This window comes from Temnothorax longispinosus, unplaced genomic scaffold (assembly GCF_030848805.1).
Source record: "Temnothorax longispinosus isolate EJ_2023e unplaced genomic scaffold, Tlon_JGU_v1 HiC_scaffold_91, whole genome shotgun sequence".
Lineage (NCBI taxonomy): Eukaryota > Metazoa > Arthropoda > Insecta > Hymenoptera > Formicidae > Temnothorax > Temnothorax longispinosus.
In genome coordinates this window covers 1-13,652 of record NW_027270790.1, presented here as the reverse complement: position 1 = coordinate 13,652, position 13,652 = coordinate 1, and the positions used below count along the sequence as shown (strand labels likewise).

The window sequence follows — 13,652 nt, the reverse complement described above, 5'->3', positions numbered from 1 at the left end:
CTTCTTATGAGTAAGCAGACAAGATCCAATGCGCCTTCTCGCTCATATCCTGGTGGCTGTTTCATATAGATCTTTTCTTTCAGTCTTCTATTTAGAAAAGATGTTTTTGCATCCCAGTGAAACACCAGCATGCCCTGTTCTGCCGCAAGAGTCAAGAGAATTCGAAATGTTGTCTGCTTTACCACGGGAGCAAACACCTGATCGTAGTCTGTCCCATATTTTTGTGAAAATCCTTGGGCGACTAACCACGCCTTAAAACATTTGATGCTCCCATCCGCATTCGTCTTCAACTTAAAAATCCACTTGCATCCTACTGGCTTTCGATCGCTTGGCAACTCGCACAGCTCCCAGGTCCCATTCTTCATCAGCGAGTCCATCTCACTGTCCATGGCCTTGATCCATTTGTCCTTCTGTTCGCTAGCCATGACTTCGGCCAACGTCTTTGGTTCTGCTACTTGAGTGCTAACTGTATTAATTTCCTCAATAAAGCGACGAGGAGGGACGCCTTTATTTACGCGCTGTGAGACGCGTACCTTTTGTTGCTGCTCTGCTTCGCCTTCCTCATCACCCGATTGTTCTGTTTGCTCATCTGCTGATTCGTACTCCGAATCGCTGTTCCGCTCACGAATATCGTTCCATTCCTCCTGAACGATTACTGGTTCTGGATCTTGCTTGTTTAGGTTAATCTCGATACTAGTTGATTCGTCCTCTGAAATTGTTTGTTCTTCGGATAAATCGATGTCAACCCTTGATGCTGAATACATTTTGCTAGAAAAACGTACGTCCCGACTGATAACCATCTTCTTTCGAAGCGGATCGTAGCCTGTACGCCTTGGAGTGTTCGTCATAGCCAACGAAGATCATTGGTGCCGCCACGTTGTCCAATTTGCGTCGCTTCTCTGAGGGTATGTGAACAAAACATTTAATTCCAAAAATTGCAAGATGCTTCGTACCTGGCTTGCTCCCTGTCCACAATTCATGCGGTGTTTTGTCAACTGCCCGGGAAGGTGAACGATTTTGGATATAATTAGCTGTATTCACCGCCTCTGCCCAAAAACTGTATGGTAGCCCGGCCTCAAGAAGCATACATCTCGCCATCTCGACAAGTGTCCGGTTTTTCCGTTCCGCCACGCCGTTCTGCTGTGGCCTGTACGGCGCTGTATACTGCATTCGGATTCCTTCGCTTTTCAGCATTCCGATGACCCGTTTCCCGACGTACTCTCCTCCTCGATCCGACCTGATCACTTTAGGTTTACGCCCAAACATAGTCTTCACCATTTCTATATACTCCTTCAGCTTGATTTCAACCTCTGACTTCTGTTTAATCAAGTAAATCACTGTATACCTGGTAAAGTCGTCGATAAATGTGAGTACGTAAAAGCATCCCACTTGGTGATACTGCATCGGTCCGCAAACGTCTGTATGTATGAGATCGAGCGGCGCTGTCGATTTGCTTAATGATTGTTTCGGGAATTTCATGCGCGTCAGTTTTCCTTGAGCACACACTTCACAAAATGTCTTAATGTCACAGTCTTCAATTGCCATGTCATTGGTCAGTTCTTTCGAACACATTAACTTCACTGCTTCTGGATCACGGTGGCCAAAAACACGATGCCAATAGTGGATGCACTTCGATTTGTGTTCACTGACCACACATGCCGTTATTGGTTCATGTAATCGGAATAAATTTGAATGTTCGTCCGCAATCCCGATCTTTCTGTCTTTATACGAGATTTCACACGCGCCCGGCACGAAATTCACTGTATAACCGTTGTCTAAAAATTTCTTTACCGACAGTAAGTTTCCGTCAATATCCGAAGCGTACATCACTTCCGAGACTGTAGCCCGCGATTCAACACCATCTGCATTCACAAATCGAATCACGCATGTCCCTTTGCCTTTTACGCTCACTTTTTCACCGTTCGCGACATTGAGATTATTGCGCACTGTCTTATCAAGCGACACAAAGTACCGTTCATCGCTCGCTATATGGCACGTGGCCCCCGAATCAATAACCCAACCTGCATGACTGCCAGCCTTAACCATGAACAAAAATTCCTGATTTTGTTCTACTTTATTGAGCTTCTCCGGTTTCGGCGCCTTATTTTCTTTATCCTACTTTTCCTTTGTCTTCGTTTCCTTGTTCTGTTTTTCTTTCCAGGTTTTGTATCGCGTGCAGTCGCGCTTCATGTGCCCACTTTTCTTGCAGAAGAAACATGTTGTGCTTCTATCCGTTGTTTTCAATACCGCTTCACCGCCATCGCCGCCATGCGCTTCCTTTCGACGATTGTATTCCGCGAGCAACTTCGATTGCACCAAGCTCAAAGTCAGGTCTGCCTCCGGCCTTGTTTCGAGCGCCGTGACCAGTGTGTCGTAGCTTCTTGGCAGGCTGCTTAATATCATTCCGACAATCCAACTATCCAAAAGCTCTTCACCTAGATCTGTTAATTTCTGAAATAGATTCGTCAGATTGGTCAAATGATCATCCATGTTGCCACTTTCTTCCATTTTACTACAGCAAATACGCCGAATCAGAGTCACTTTATTGCTCAGCGTGTCCTTTTCATGATACGCCTTGAGCGCATACCATGCTTCCTTCGCTGTCGTCGAGTTCCTTATATGGCACAATTGACTGTCGTAGACCAAAAGTCCAATCCATCCGCGCGCTTGATCGTCTCGCTGTTGCCATGCGGCAATCTGTTCTGCATTTCTGTCATCCGCCCCTGCCACTGGTTTGTCCTCATTCACTACGCTCCACAATTTTTCTTTCATGAGTAACATCTCCATCCTGTATTTCCATACGAAGTAATTTTGTCCGTTTAACTTCGCCATAGTTGTCTTCGTTACGTCCGCCATATTTTGCCGTGTCGATGAAACACTTTATTATGCACGCACTAAAAATAGGCTCATAACCTGTTGAAATCGAGCCGTCTTTGGTCCTTCGCGTTGTGTAGTCGTGCTAAAACGGGACAGGTTTACAAAATCTATTGTCTGTTTACTTTAGTTAACACACTTTAGTTTATTCGAATACGTAACGACTTGCACGTTAGCCGGCAGAGACAGAACTAAACAGAACATAAGTAAAAATTATCTAAAAAAGAAAACTCGACTCTCAAAATAATATACCCGGCCATAAACTATAATAGGGGTTCAAAGGGGGCAGTGCATGCGTACCACACGGCGCCGCTTCCAGCTAGCACCGCATAGCCTCTCCTGCTCAATCCCGACTCTCACCTCCAAGCAGGCGTTTTTCGCTGGTGAACCCCGGAAGCCTGAGCAACCGCAACGGAGATCGGGTACCAACCCCGGTGGAAGTTGCGGTCAGGACTAACGAGAGCGGGAAAAATGGCCCTCCGAAAAAGGGGTTGGGCGTAGGGCCAACAACCCCACCCCGGAAAAACTCACCGTTACGAAGCCTCAAGGAGCACCTCGGACAGTGGATCGGAGCTCGGACCGATCTAAGCGGAGACGACATGGCAGACGAAACAAGGATATGATTTTAGGAACATGGAATACTCGTAGCCTCTATAGAACAGGAGCACTCAAGGCGCTCTGTCAGGAGACGATGAGGTACAGAATCGACGTGCTGGCTGTTCAAGAGACCCGATGGACTGGTGAGGGGGTATACGATACGAGAACGCATACGATTCTGCACAGTGGAAACAAGGACCGACATGAACTCGGAGTTGCATTCCTGGTAGACCGGAGATTTAAAGACAGAATCCTGAACTTCACAGCGATAAACGAAAGAGTATGCGTGATAAGGCTGAAAACAAAGTTTTTCAATTTGTCCATCATCAACGCACACGCGGAAACGGAGGAAAAGGACGAAGTCACCAAGGACAACTTTTACAGCGGACTGGAACAAGCCTTCGATACAATACCGTCAAATGGCATCAAAATGGTAATAGGTGATCTCAACGCAAAAATTGGAAAGGAACTAACATATCGAGACATCGTGGGACTGCATAGCCTGCATGAGGAATCAAACGACAATGGCCTACGCGTCATAGACCTCGCGACTGCCAAGAACATGGTAGTGAAATCAACCCAGCTTCCGAGAAAAAACATCCACAAGTGGACATGGGAATCTCCGGACGGAGATCATCACAACCAAATTGATCACGTACTGATAGAGAGAAGAAATGCCTCAAGCATTACCAATGTAAGAACCTGCAGGGGGGCTGACTGTGACTCGGACCACTACCTAGTACGTGTGTGCTACAGGTGTCGCATAAGCAGAAGAGGAACGGAGGGAAGAGCGGAAAGCGCTAAAATAAACACAGGACGCCTAAAGGACCCGGAGACAAAACACCAATACCAGCAAGTACTGGCGGAAAAAATCCATCAGCACGCAGACGAAACGGAGCCTCACACAACAATGGAAACGGACTGGGATAGGCTGAAGAGGGCGATAACAACGTCAGCCGAAACGAGTCTAGGCGAGAGGCCACGAGAGAGGCGGAACGAATGGTTTGATCGGGAATGCGAGGAGAGTATCCGGAAAAAAAATAAGGACAGGCAAACATGCATGGAAAGACCAACAAGAGCGAAGAGGGACGCCTACAAACAGTCTAGAAAGGAAGCCAGTAAATTGATAAAGAAAAAGAAGAGGGAACACCTAAACAACTACATTGCCGGAATAGAGGAGGACTTCAGAAGCAAGAACTGCAGGCGGGCATACAGAAGCATAAACACATTCAAAAAGGGATTTGTACCAAGGACCACACTGTGCAGAGACGGGAGTGGCAACATCATGGGAGACAGCGAGAGGATAAAAAGAACATGGAAGGACTTCTTTCAAGAATTGTTAAACCCGCACGGGAGAAATGGAGACGAACCGCCAGAGGAGGGACTAAGAGGACAAGAACCCCAGATAGAGTCGCCGTCACTAGCAGAGGTAGAAGAAGCGATAAAGAAGCTCAAGAACAACAGGGCGCCCGGAGCCGACAACATCCCAGCGGAACTACTGAAATACGGGGGGGATAGCCTAGCCACAGCAGCCCACCAACTAATAGGCAAGATATGGGACAACGAGCAAATCCCAGAAGAGTGGCAACTCAGTATAATATGCCCCATACACAAAAAGGGTGACAAACTTCTTTGTAAAAACTATAGAGGGATATCACTTCTTTGCACAATGTACAAGGTACTAACAACAATCATAAAGACCAGATTAGAACAGTATGCCGAAGACATCATCATAGGGGAGTACCAAGCGGGCTTCAGGCCCAATCGATCAACTACAGACCAGCTATTTACGGTGCGTCACGCACAGGAGAAATGCTGGGAATACAATGTAGAACTGCTCCAACTATTCGTGGACTTTAAACAGGCATACGACAGTATTGATCGCAACATGCTCTATAAAATACTCCTTGACTTCGGCATCCCCCCGAAATTGGTGCGACTCATCAGGATGACAATGCTCAACACACGATGCAAAGTGAAAATAAACCAAGAACTGACAGATGCCTTCGAAGTGGCACGGGGACTAAAGCAGGGCGACGGACTGGCACCAACTCTCTTCAACCTGGTCCTGGAATACGTAATACGGAGAACAATAGTCGACACAAACGCGACCATAATGAGTAAATCGAGGCAAATCGTGGGATACGCGGATGACCTGAATGTGATGGGGAGATCGATGTCGGACGTCGAGGAGGCGTTCAACTCGATGGAATCTGCCGCGAGTAGCGTCGGCCTGGAAATCAACGAGGACAAAACCAAGCTAATGAGGCTAAGCAGAAACCCCAGAAGAAGACTAGGCCAAAGCGTTACGATCGGCACACACAAATTTGAAACAGTGGATGAGTTTGTATACCTGGGTTCCAATCTAAACAAGAACAACGACGAGATGGTGGAAATAAGGAGAAGGGTCACGGCGGCAAACAGAATGTATTTTACATTATGGCCGCTCTTCAGGTCCAGAAGTATCCACCGGAAAACAAAAATAAGAATGTACAAACAATACTCCGTACGGTGGTAACGTATGGATGTGAATCGTGGAGCATTACAAACAAATCCGCAGACACGCTGGACCGCTTCGAGAGGAAAATACTCTGCAGGATCTTTGGGCCGGTAAGAGAGGAAGAAGTATGGAGAGCGCGGTATAACCATGAGCTATACCAACTCTATGGGGAAATCAAGCTCTCAGCATATGTAAGAATACAACGACTGCAATGGGCGGGACACGTGCAACGCATGCCACCAGCCAGAGTCCCCAAGAAAATACTAGAGGGAAAACCGGGAGGAAGAAGATGCGTGGGCAAGCCACGTCTGAGATGGGAGGATAGCGTTGGAAGAGACTCCGACGCACTCCTAGGGATTAAGAACTGGAGGAGAGCAGCGGGGAGCCGAGATAGCTGGAAGAGACGACTTGTGGAGGCCAAGGCTCGACTTGGGCTGTAGCGCCATTGATGATGATGATAAACTATAATAATCTAGTGACAAAATCGCCGTTGTCGAATCCAGCCGGTAACTAGATCGCAACCCCAGTGCCATACTCTTGTGTGATTGTTATATCCAACATAACTTGATAGAGGTGATGAATGATATGGTTTTTATAACGCAATACGCCGTATGTTGCAGGGAAGTTAAGGGGTAAGGCCACCTTGCGCGTCAATCAATTTCGGGATTTTTTTTAAAGACTATAGTAAATGTTATCAAATTTTCGTAAAAAGTACTTTATAAAACCTGCCTTAAGGTACAAAAATAAATTTTTTCAAAAATTTTTATTAAAAAATGGCGGCTCCAGAACCAGGCTCCGACGACGCCATGTTCAAAACGGGCGAACCGATATCTCCTTCAGATTTGCACCTGGAACAAAAACCCAAAATTTTTCTTTTAATAGATACCCTAAACTAGTGGACCACGTAGGGAAATTTGAAAATACAGTTTTTCGGAAAATGGTGAGCATTTGAACGATTTGAACCCAAAATTCACGTAAAAATTTTTTAATTTAATTGTTTATAAGAAACAAAGTTTATAAGATATCGAAAAATCCCTACGTGGTCCACTAGTTTAGGGTATCTATTAAAAGAAAAATTTTGGGTTTTTGTTCCAGGTGCAAATCTGAAGGAGATATCGGTTCGCCCGTTTTGGACATGGCGTCGTCGGAGCCTGGTTCTGGAGCCGCCATTTTTTAATAAAAATTTTTGAAAAAATTTATTTTTGTACCTCAAGGCAGGTTTTATAAAGTCCTTTTTACGAAAATTCGATAACATTTACTATACTCTTTAAAAAAAATCCCGAAATTGATTCACGCGCAAGGTGGCCTTTAAGGCTCAGTCACAATGAGAAAAATAAGGAATAAGATAAAGGAATAAGGAATAAAGGAATGTCGCATCTCACTTTAGTACACGTACATTAAAGTGAGATGCAACATGCCTTATTCCTTATTCCTTTATCTTATTCCTTATTTTTCTCATTGTGACTGAGCCCTTACCCCTTAATGGCAGCGCAGCGACGAAAGAGAACAGTGAACACATAACATATAGATAGTACGCTCTACTGAAAAACATAAGACTTTTCACTAACAATAAAACTAAAGCCGCATTCTCATTCGACGAGTGAAACCATTATTGACGTACATACAACCAATAATAATGAAATCCCTTAAAAGGAATTTTGGCTACTCCTATGATAAAGCCGTTTTTTAAGATAGAATGATAAATAATATTTGAAGACTTTCATAATTCTACGGGATGTTATAGCCCCCGCAAGCAGGGGGGGGAGTGGGGGTAAACCTCGATTCGTGTGAAAAGTGTATGCGTGGAGGCAGTAGGTTCCGCCTTCCTGCGGGGGGCTCCACGTCTTTTAAACTAGACACATAGTGTTTTACAAAGTACATGCGTGAACTTTTCACGCGTGGAAAGTTAATATGAATTTTTAAACTCGGTTCACAGAGTGACAGAAGAGAAGAGGCGTCAGTTACTTGACAACGCTGCATGAATTCTCACGCGTGAAGTTAACTTCTTATTTTTTAGATGTTATTATATAATGTTATATTACATATTTTGTATATACTAGACATCACAAACGCGCGCTTCGCGCGCGCTATTTAGCTTTAATATTACACACAACTGTCAAAATATGCTATGACAGCCGCTCACGAAGTTAGCGCAGCAACATAATCAATCAGCATCGCGGAAAAGAGCCAACAAAGCAATTCGAGACTTTCGAGAAGACTTCGAGAGATGCGAGTATCGATTTAAAGGAGAAACATCTTTTTAAGCACGAATACAAGTTGAGCACCACTGGAGCCGGACTCGCTTCGCGGGGCAGAGCGACACTTTTTTCTGCCAAATTTTTTCGTTTCACGCAAAAACGCATCGATTAAGTCTAAGTTCAACGAAATAGGTGAGGAGGCCACTATTCTTCAGATTTACCACTTTATTTTTTGTTACACGTGTCATTGCTGCACGCAATCGCTCATACAACGTCGTATTTAGGAAATGCCAAATAAGCGTGTAATTTCTCATGTATATCGCAAAATTATTATTTCATAAAATTTTGTTTTTATTTTGTGTATTTATTGACTTATTTTATCATTTGCTTTATTCACACCTTTTGTTTGCGCAAAGAAAATAATTTTAATTTATGCTACCAATGTAAGTATTATTATTGCAATAATTCAATCGATATCATTAGTCTTTAAAATGGGAAAAGAATGAATTATTTCTTTGTTTATCTTAGTTAATTTAATTATTTGAGATGGCACTATATAGCATTTGTAAAATCGCAAAAAGTTTCAATAGAAATATCTGCAGTATCAAAAAAAATTTAACTTAACAAAGATGAGTAAAGGGCAGTCTGAAAATTATATAAATATAATAAAATATTCTCTTCGTGAATGTATAGATAAAAATAATCATTGGCAAATATATAAACAGCTATCTCTCTGTGCTTCTGACAATTAATCAGTTGGCCCTCATTCTTCTGATCGCCATCTCATGCTGCGTCTGGCAATAATCCAAAATTTCCATTGCAAATCAATAAAATGAAACAAATGTTACACGGCGGATTTACATAATAATGATGTTTGGTTTTAGTACTGCCAATTATTATTATTTTCATTTTTGCTAATTATTATTAGCGTGGTAGAGGTGGTGGTGTCGGTATGATTTGACCGAGTTGCGAGGTTTGCCTCGACTGCTGCTGCTCCTGTTGCTGTTGCTGATGTTGACTCCGACGTACTTCGTGAGCCAATAACTTTTGGCGCTTTTCCTCCATCAAGCGCTCACGATGCTTGTGAATATAATCATATACATTTGGAAGACCCATAATCACGCAGGCCGACAGTGCTGATCTGCATATATTCATATCTGTCGCCTCGTACCTATGTTTAGAATTGTAGGAATAAATAGAAGAATCATAAATGCAACATATGCTTCAAAGGAAATAAACTGTTATTAAACTGAGAGTTTTATTGACGTCACTGTCATTAAATTCATAACTATTTTTAACATTAATTATGTCGTCCTTTCTTATAGATTATATATAACCCAATGATAAAATAGATGGACATGGAAGAATTAATTACCATTCGTTTGTTTTCTCGTCGTAACATTCCACCTGGTATGTTGTAGTAACACCATTAAAACCACCGATAGCAAAAATCATGTCATCAATAACTTCAATGGCAAAGTTGCTACGCGGATTATACATATCGGGAATATGGCTCCAGCTGTTCGTAGAAGGCTTATATTTTTCCCCACTGCACATTCTCGATATTCCGTTGAAGCCTCCTTTATAAAAAGAAATTATTATTTTTCTTATAATTAATAATAATAATACTGTAAAATAAGAAAAACAATTATGAAAGAACTGCGTAATTAAGAAATAAGTTAAGTTTTAAATAAATATATACATTAAAATAATTTTGCATAAGAAAAAAAGAGTATTTTGGAATTCACTTTCTCGTGTATATAAACATATTTATGTATAAGTAACGCAAATGCCGTGACAGAATTTCTTTTGTAATAAGTACATGTCTTAATACCAATAACGTAAACACAGCCGTGATAAGATATGCACGACACGCCGCTCCTACGTGACCTCATTGCTGTTATCATTGTCCACTGGTTGGTGCTTGGATCATATACCTCGGCTGTATTCATACAGTCATGTCCATCGAAACCGCCCGTAATATATATCTTATCTACAGTACACGGAGAGAATTTTTCGTTATATTTTACCGTTAAATTCATTACAAACTTGGGACAACTTGGCAACCAATCAAATATTATCGGTAACGATAGGAATGTTTAAAATATACAAAAGACATTTTACAAACAACGTAATAAAAATTACCAAGCAGAATTATAATAATTGAAAAATTATTGAAATTTTAGTATATATTTTAATAAAATGAATCAAACATGTTTTATTGTAATAGACATTAATTACACAGATATTAATATTTTTATTATGGTAGATATTAATCAGAATAGCTCGCATAAAATTCTTCGTAATACATGTTGTCTCATGACTATGACAATTTTCAAGGTAAATTCTAAGGGAAATTTCTCTCTGTGTACATATGGGAAATTTACCAATAAGCGTTATAATAGTTATTTTATTGTATTATATTGTAAAATAAAAATAATAAATTTACAATTATTTAAATTAAAATTTTAAAAATTTGTGGCCAAAATGAGAATTTAAATCGCCAGTAAATAATAAAAAAATCAGCGTAGGTATCGTTTACTCGACCCAACTGGCAAATTTATTTAAAAAACGCTACGTTTCGACCGTAGATTTCGGTCCTTTTCAAGCGTATGGATACAAATTATTAATTAGTTAAGCTTTAAAAATTAATATTCGACTGTCGAATACTGCCACGGATCTGACAAGTCCTTCGACTATCAAACGACTAATGAATATGTCGTTCCAACGTACATTTTTATATTTTAATTTCTTGGATCTCAACGCACAAATTATCTTTTAGATGTGGCGTAGTTTGGGCATTATGCTTAACTAATTAATAATTTGTATTTATACGCTTAAAAAGGACCGAAATCTACGGTCGAAACGTAGCGTTTTTTAAATAAATTTGCCAGTTTGGTCGAGTAAACGATATCTACGCTATTTTTTTATAATTTATGTATTCGTACTTATTCCTTCTCAATAAATAACTTTATTACAATACATACTATTATTCTCTTTTAATTGTATAGTTCAAAATTACTTACATCTACGTTTATTTTACTTTTTTACAGGAACTATATGTTATTAAAAAATTACTTTACAAAATACTTATTTATATAATACTTATACTACCAGATGTTTTAGACAAATCTATCTACGTATAATAAAGAGATTGATTATGCTGCAATACTTTTAGATAGGTAAAATAGACATATCAGAATATAGTTATTAAGAATTAAGTAGTACCGTTTAATGTCGTTGCACTCGCGTCAGATCTCTGCACATTCATTGATGCAATGAGGGACCATTGATTTGTCTCGTAATTATAACGTTCCGCCGTTTTTTGTCGATGATATCCATCATATCCTCCCATTGCATAAACTAGATCGTTTAAGACTGCCACGCTAACATAACATCTGCGACAAATGAAAAGATTCTGATGCGAGCCTTCATTGTTGGTGATACTATCAAGGAGCTAGTCACTGAACTTTGGTTTTTATTTGTATAACGTCTATATGCAATTTTCTTTTTTATATCTTTTATATATAATTTTCTTCAGCCTGTTATATGTACCTTATTACTGTAACTATATATATAATTACAAAATATATTTAAACGTAACTATAAACATGTATCTAAATATTTGTTGTGTTTGCATACTACACTATTTTTTCTTTAATTGTCTTTATTATAGATAAATAAACAATAAAATTAAAATTATCTAAATCGCAGGACTAGTGACTAGCCCCTTTGAAATATATTCGACCTTCTAACGTTCATGGGAGCAACCTCTCGCCACACCTTGGTCACCGCGTTGAAGCAACGGCAGCTATTGAAATAATCGACGCCGTCAAATCCCCCAATGACGTAAATATCGAAACCAACCACCGCAAGTCCATGATAAGCTCGCGGACCAGTCAGATCTGTTTCCTCAATCTAAAAGGCTCAAAATTTCACACAAATAAATTGTTAAAATTTTAATAAAATAACCATTTTCTTCAATTTTAGTATGTGGTTCGAGAATAATGGATAATAGATCATTCCAATCACTCAATGATTCTTTTTTATGAACTAAATGGGTTCAAGTAAACAATTGATATGTTTACTTCATATGTCTTCAATTGTTACACATTGTTTTTCTATGTTTGTTATGTACACAGATGACATAATAAACAAATCTAATCTTGCAATGCTATATCAATGTCAAAGAATTATTGAGATTGTGTTTAAAAAGCTGTAAATTGTCTAATACTACCGGAATCCATCGATCTGCTCTTGTATCGTATGTCTCAATATAATTTGTCGGAGAGCCACCGCTCCATCCACCAATGGCGAACAGAATCTCATGTGGGACTCTGGGTCGTGCAATTTCCGGTGTTGGTACTTCTCCGTCTTTCTGAGTGATCATTTCTAAGTCATACAAGAATTTCAGAGTTTCGATAATAATGGGTCTGCATGCGTCGTTGCCCACGACATAAGGGTGATCCTTGACATTCTCCAAAAAGAACTGCGTGTCTAAGAGACCGAGTCTAATATTCTTCATTAGATCGACAATATAATCCTTCCTAGATTCTGGATCGTGATTTATCCATTTCAAAACCAACTCCCAAACTGTCTGCTCGCTTTTAACATTTAATTCATCAGCGCCGACTAACGGTTTCAGTTCTTCGATAGGCAAATGTAAAATTTCTTCGCTTCTCTGCGATACCTAATATAAATCAAGAAAAACAAAAGATTAGATTGTAAAGAAACGATATACATAAGTGAATTATTATGCTAATCGCACCTCGACGAAGTGTCCTACAATGAAACGGTAAGCGTCATTTTCTAATTTCTTGCAGAAATGTTGACGGGCGAATCTCATCACTCCGATGCAATTTTCCGGCGCTAAGTTATCTCTCAAATAGTCACAGCACAGATCAAGCACACCTACAATGCTTAAGTAATCCGCGGTGGTCAGCAATTCACATACATTTTCTTGATTCACATCAATGGATCGTAAATATGCATATTCCAGCAAGAGATTCATCATTGGACTTGTCACGCCTGGCAAAAGGACATCGGTTTTCTCACGAGAATGCAATGTAGTTGTAAATAATGCCCTGTAAAATTAATTAAACAATAGAGATTATGACAGTTAAAGTGATATTTATTAATAACTTTATTTACTTTATTTACATATACTTTATTATTTTATTTATATATAGCTATATATTACCATATCAAAAAAGATTGGTATAAGAAATGCGAGTAACAAAACAATTATTAAGTCGTTGTTATCATTTTTAATTATCTTTGTAAGGAATAATTATTATTTTATTACTATTAATTAATTATTTTGTACATAGTAAATTTATAAAATAATTTAATGTGAAATCCAGAACGAATACGTCGATTAAAATTGAACCTGAAATAAGTACTGCATGCTGAAAGTATAGCTCGGTGAATCGGGAAGACACCACCATCTTCTAATCTCAATATTGCGTCGCAAAGCAGATTAT

The 13,652-nt window shown here is 39.8% G+C and overlaps 2 protein-coding genes across 2 annotated transcripts; one reads left to right on the top strand and one right to left on the bottom strand.

The window, feature by feature from the left end:
* The first annotated feature begins 3,493 nt into the window (after positions 1-3,493).
* Positions 3,494-7,148, top strand: LOC139825086 (uncharacterized). The gene is made up of 3 exons (XM_071797618.1): positions 3,494-5,898; positions 6,592-6,603; positions 7,067-7,148. The coding sequence occupies exons 1-3, from the start codon at positions 3,494-3,496 to the stop codon at positions 7,146-7,148; spliced, it is 2,499 nt and encodes an 832-aa protein (XP_071653719.1).
* Positions 7,149-8,376: 1,228 nt separating this feature from the next.
* On the bottom strand, positions 8,377-13,646 carry Klhl10 (kelch-like protein 10). The gene is made up of 8 exons (XM_071797619.1): positions 13,559-13,646; positions 12,938-13,253; positions 12,407-12,859; positions 11,918-12,087; positions 11,398-11,567; positions 10,004-10,162; positions 9,545-9,749; positions 8,377-9,340 (listed from the first exon to the last, which is right to left on the bottom strand). Exons 2-8 carry the CDS (start codon positions 13,181-13,183, stop codon positions 9,094-9,096), a joined length of 1,650 nt encoding a protein of 549 aa, XP_071653720.1. The 5' UTR covers positions 13,184-13,253; positions 13,559-13,646; the 3' UTR covers positions 8,377-9,093.
* Positions 13,647-13,652: the final 6 nt, after the last annotated feature.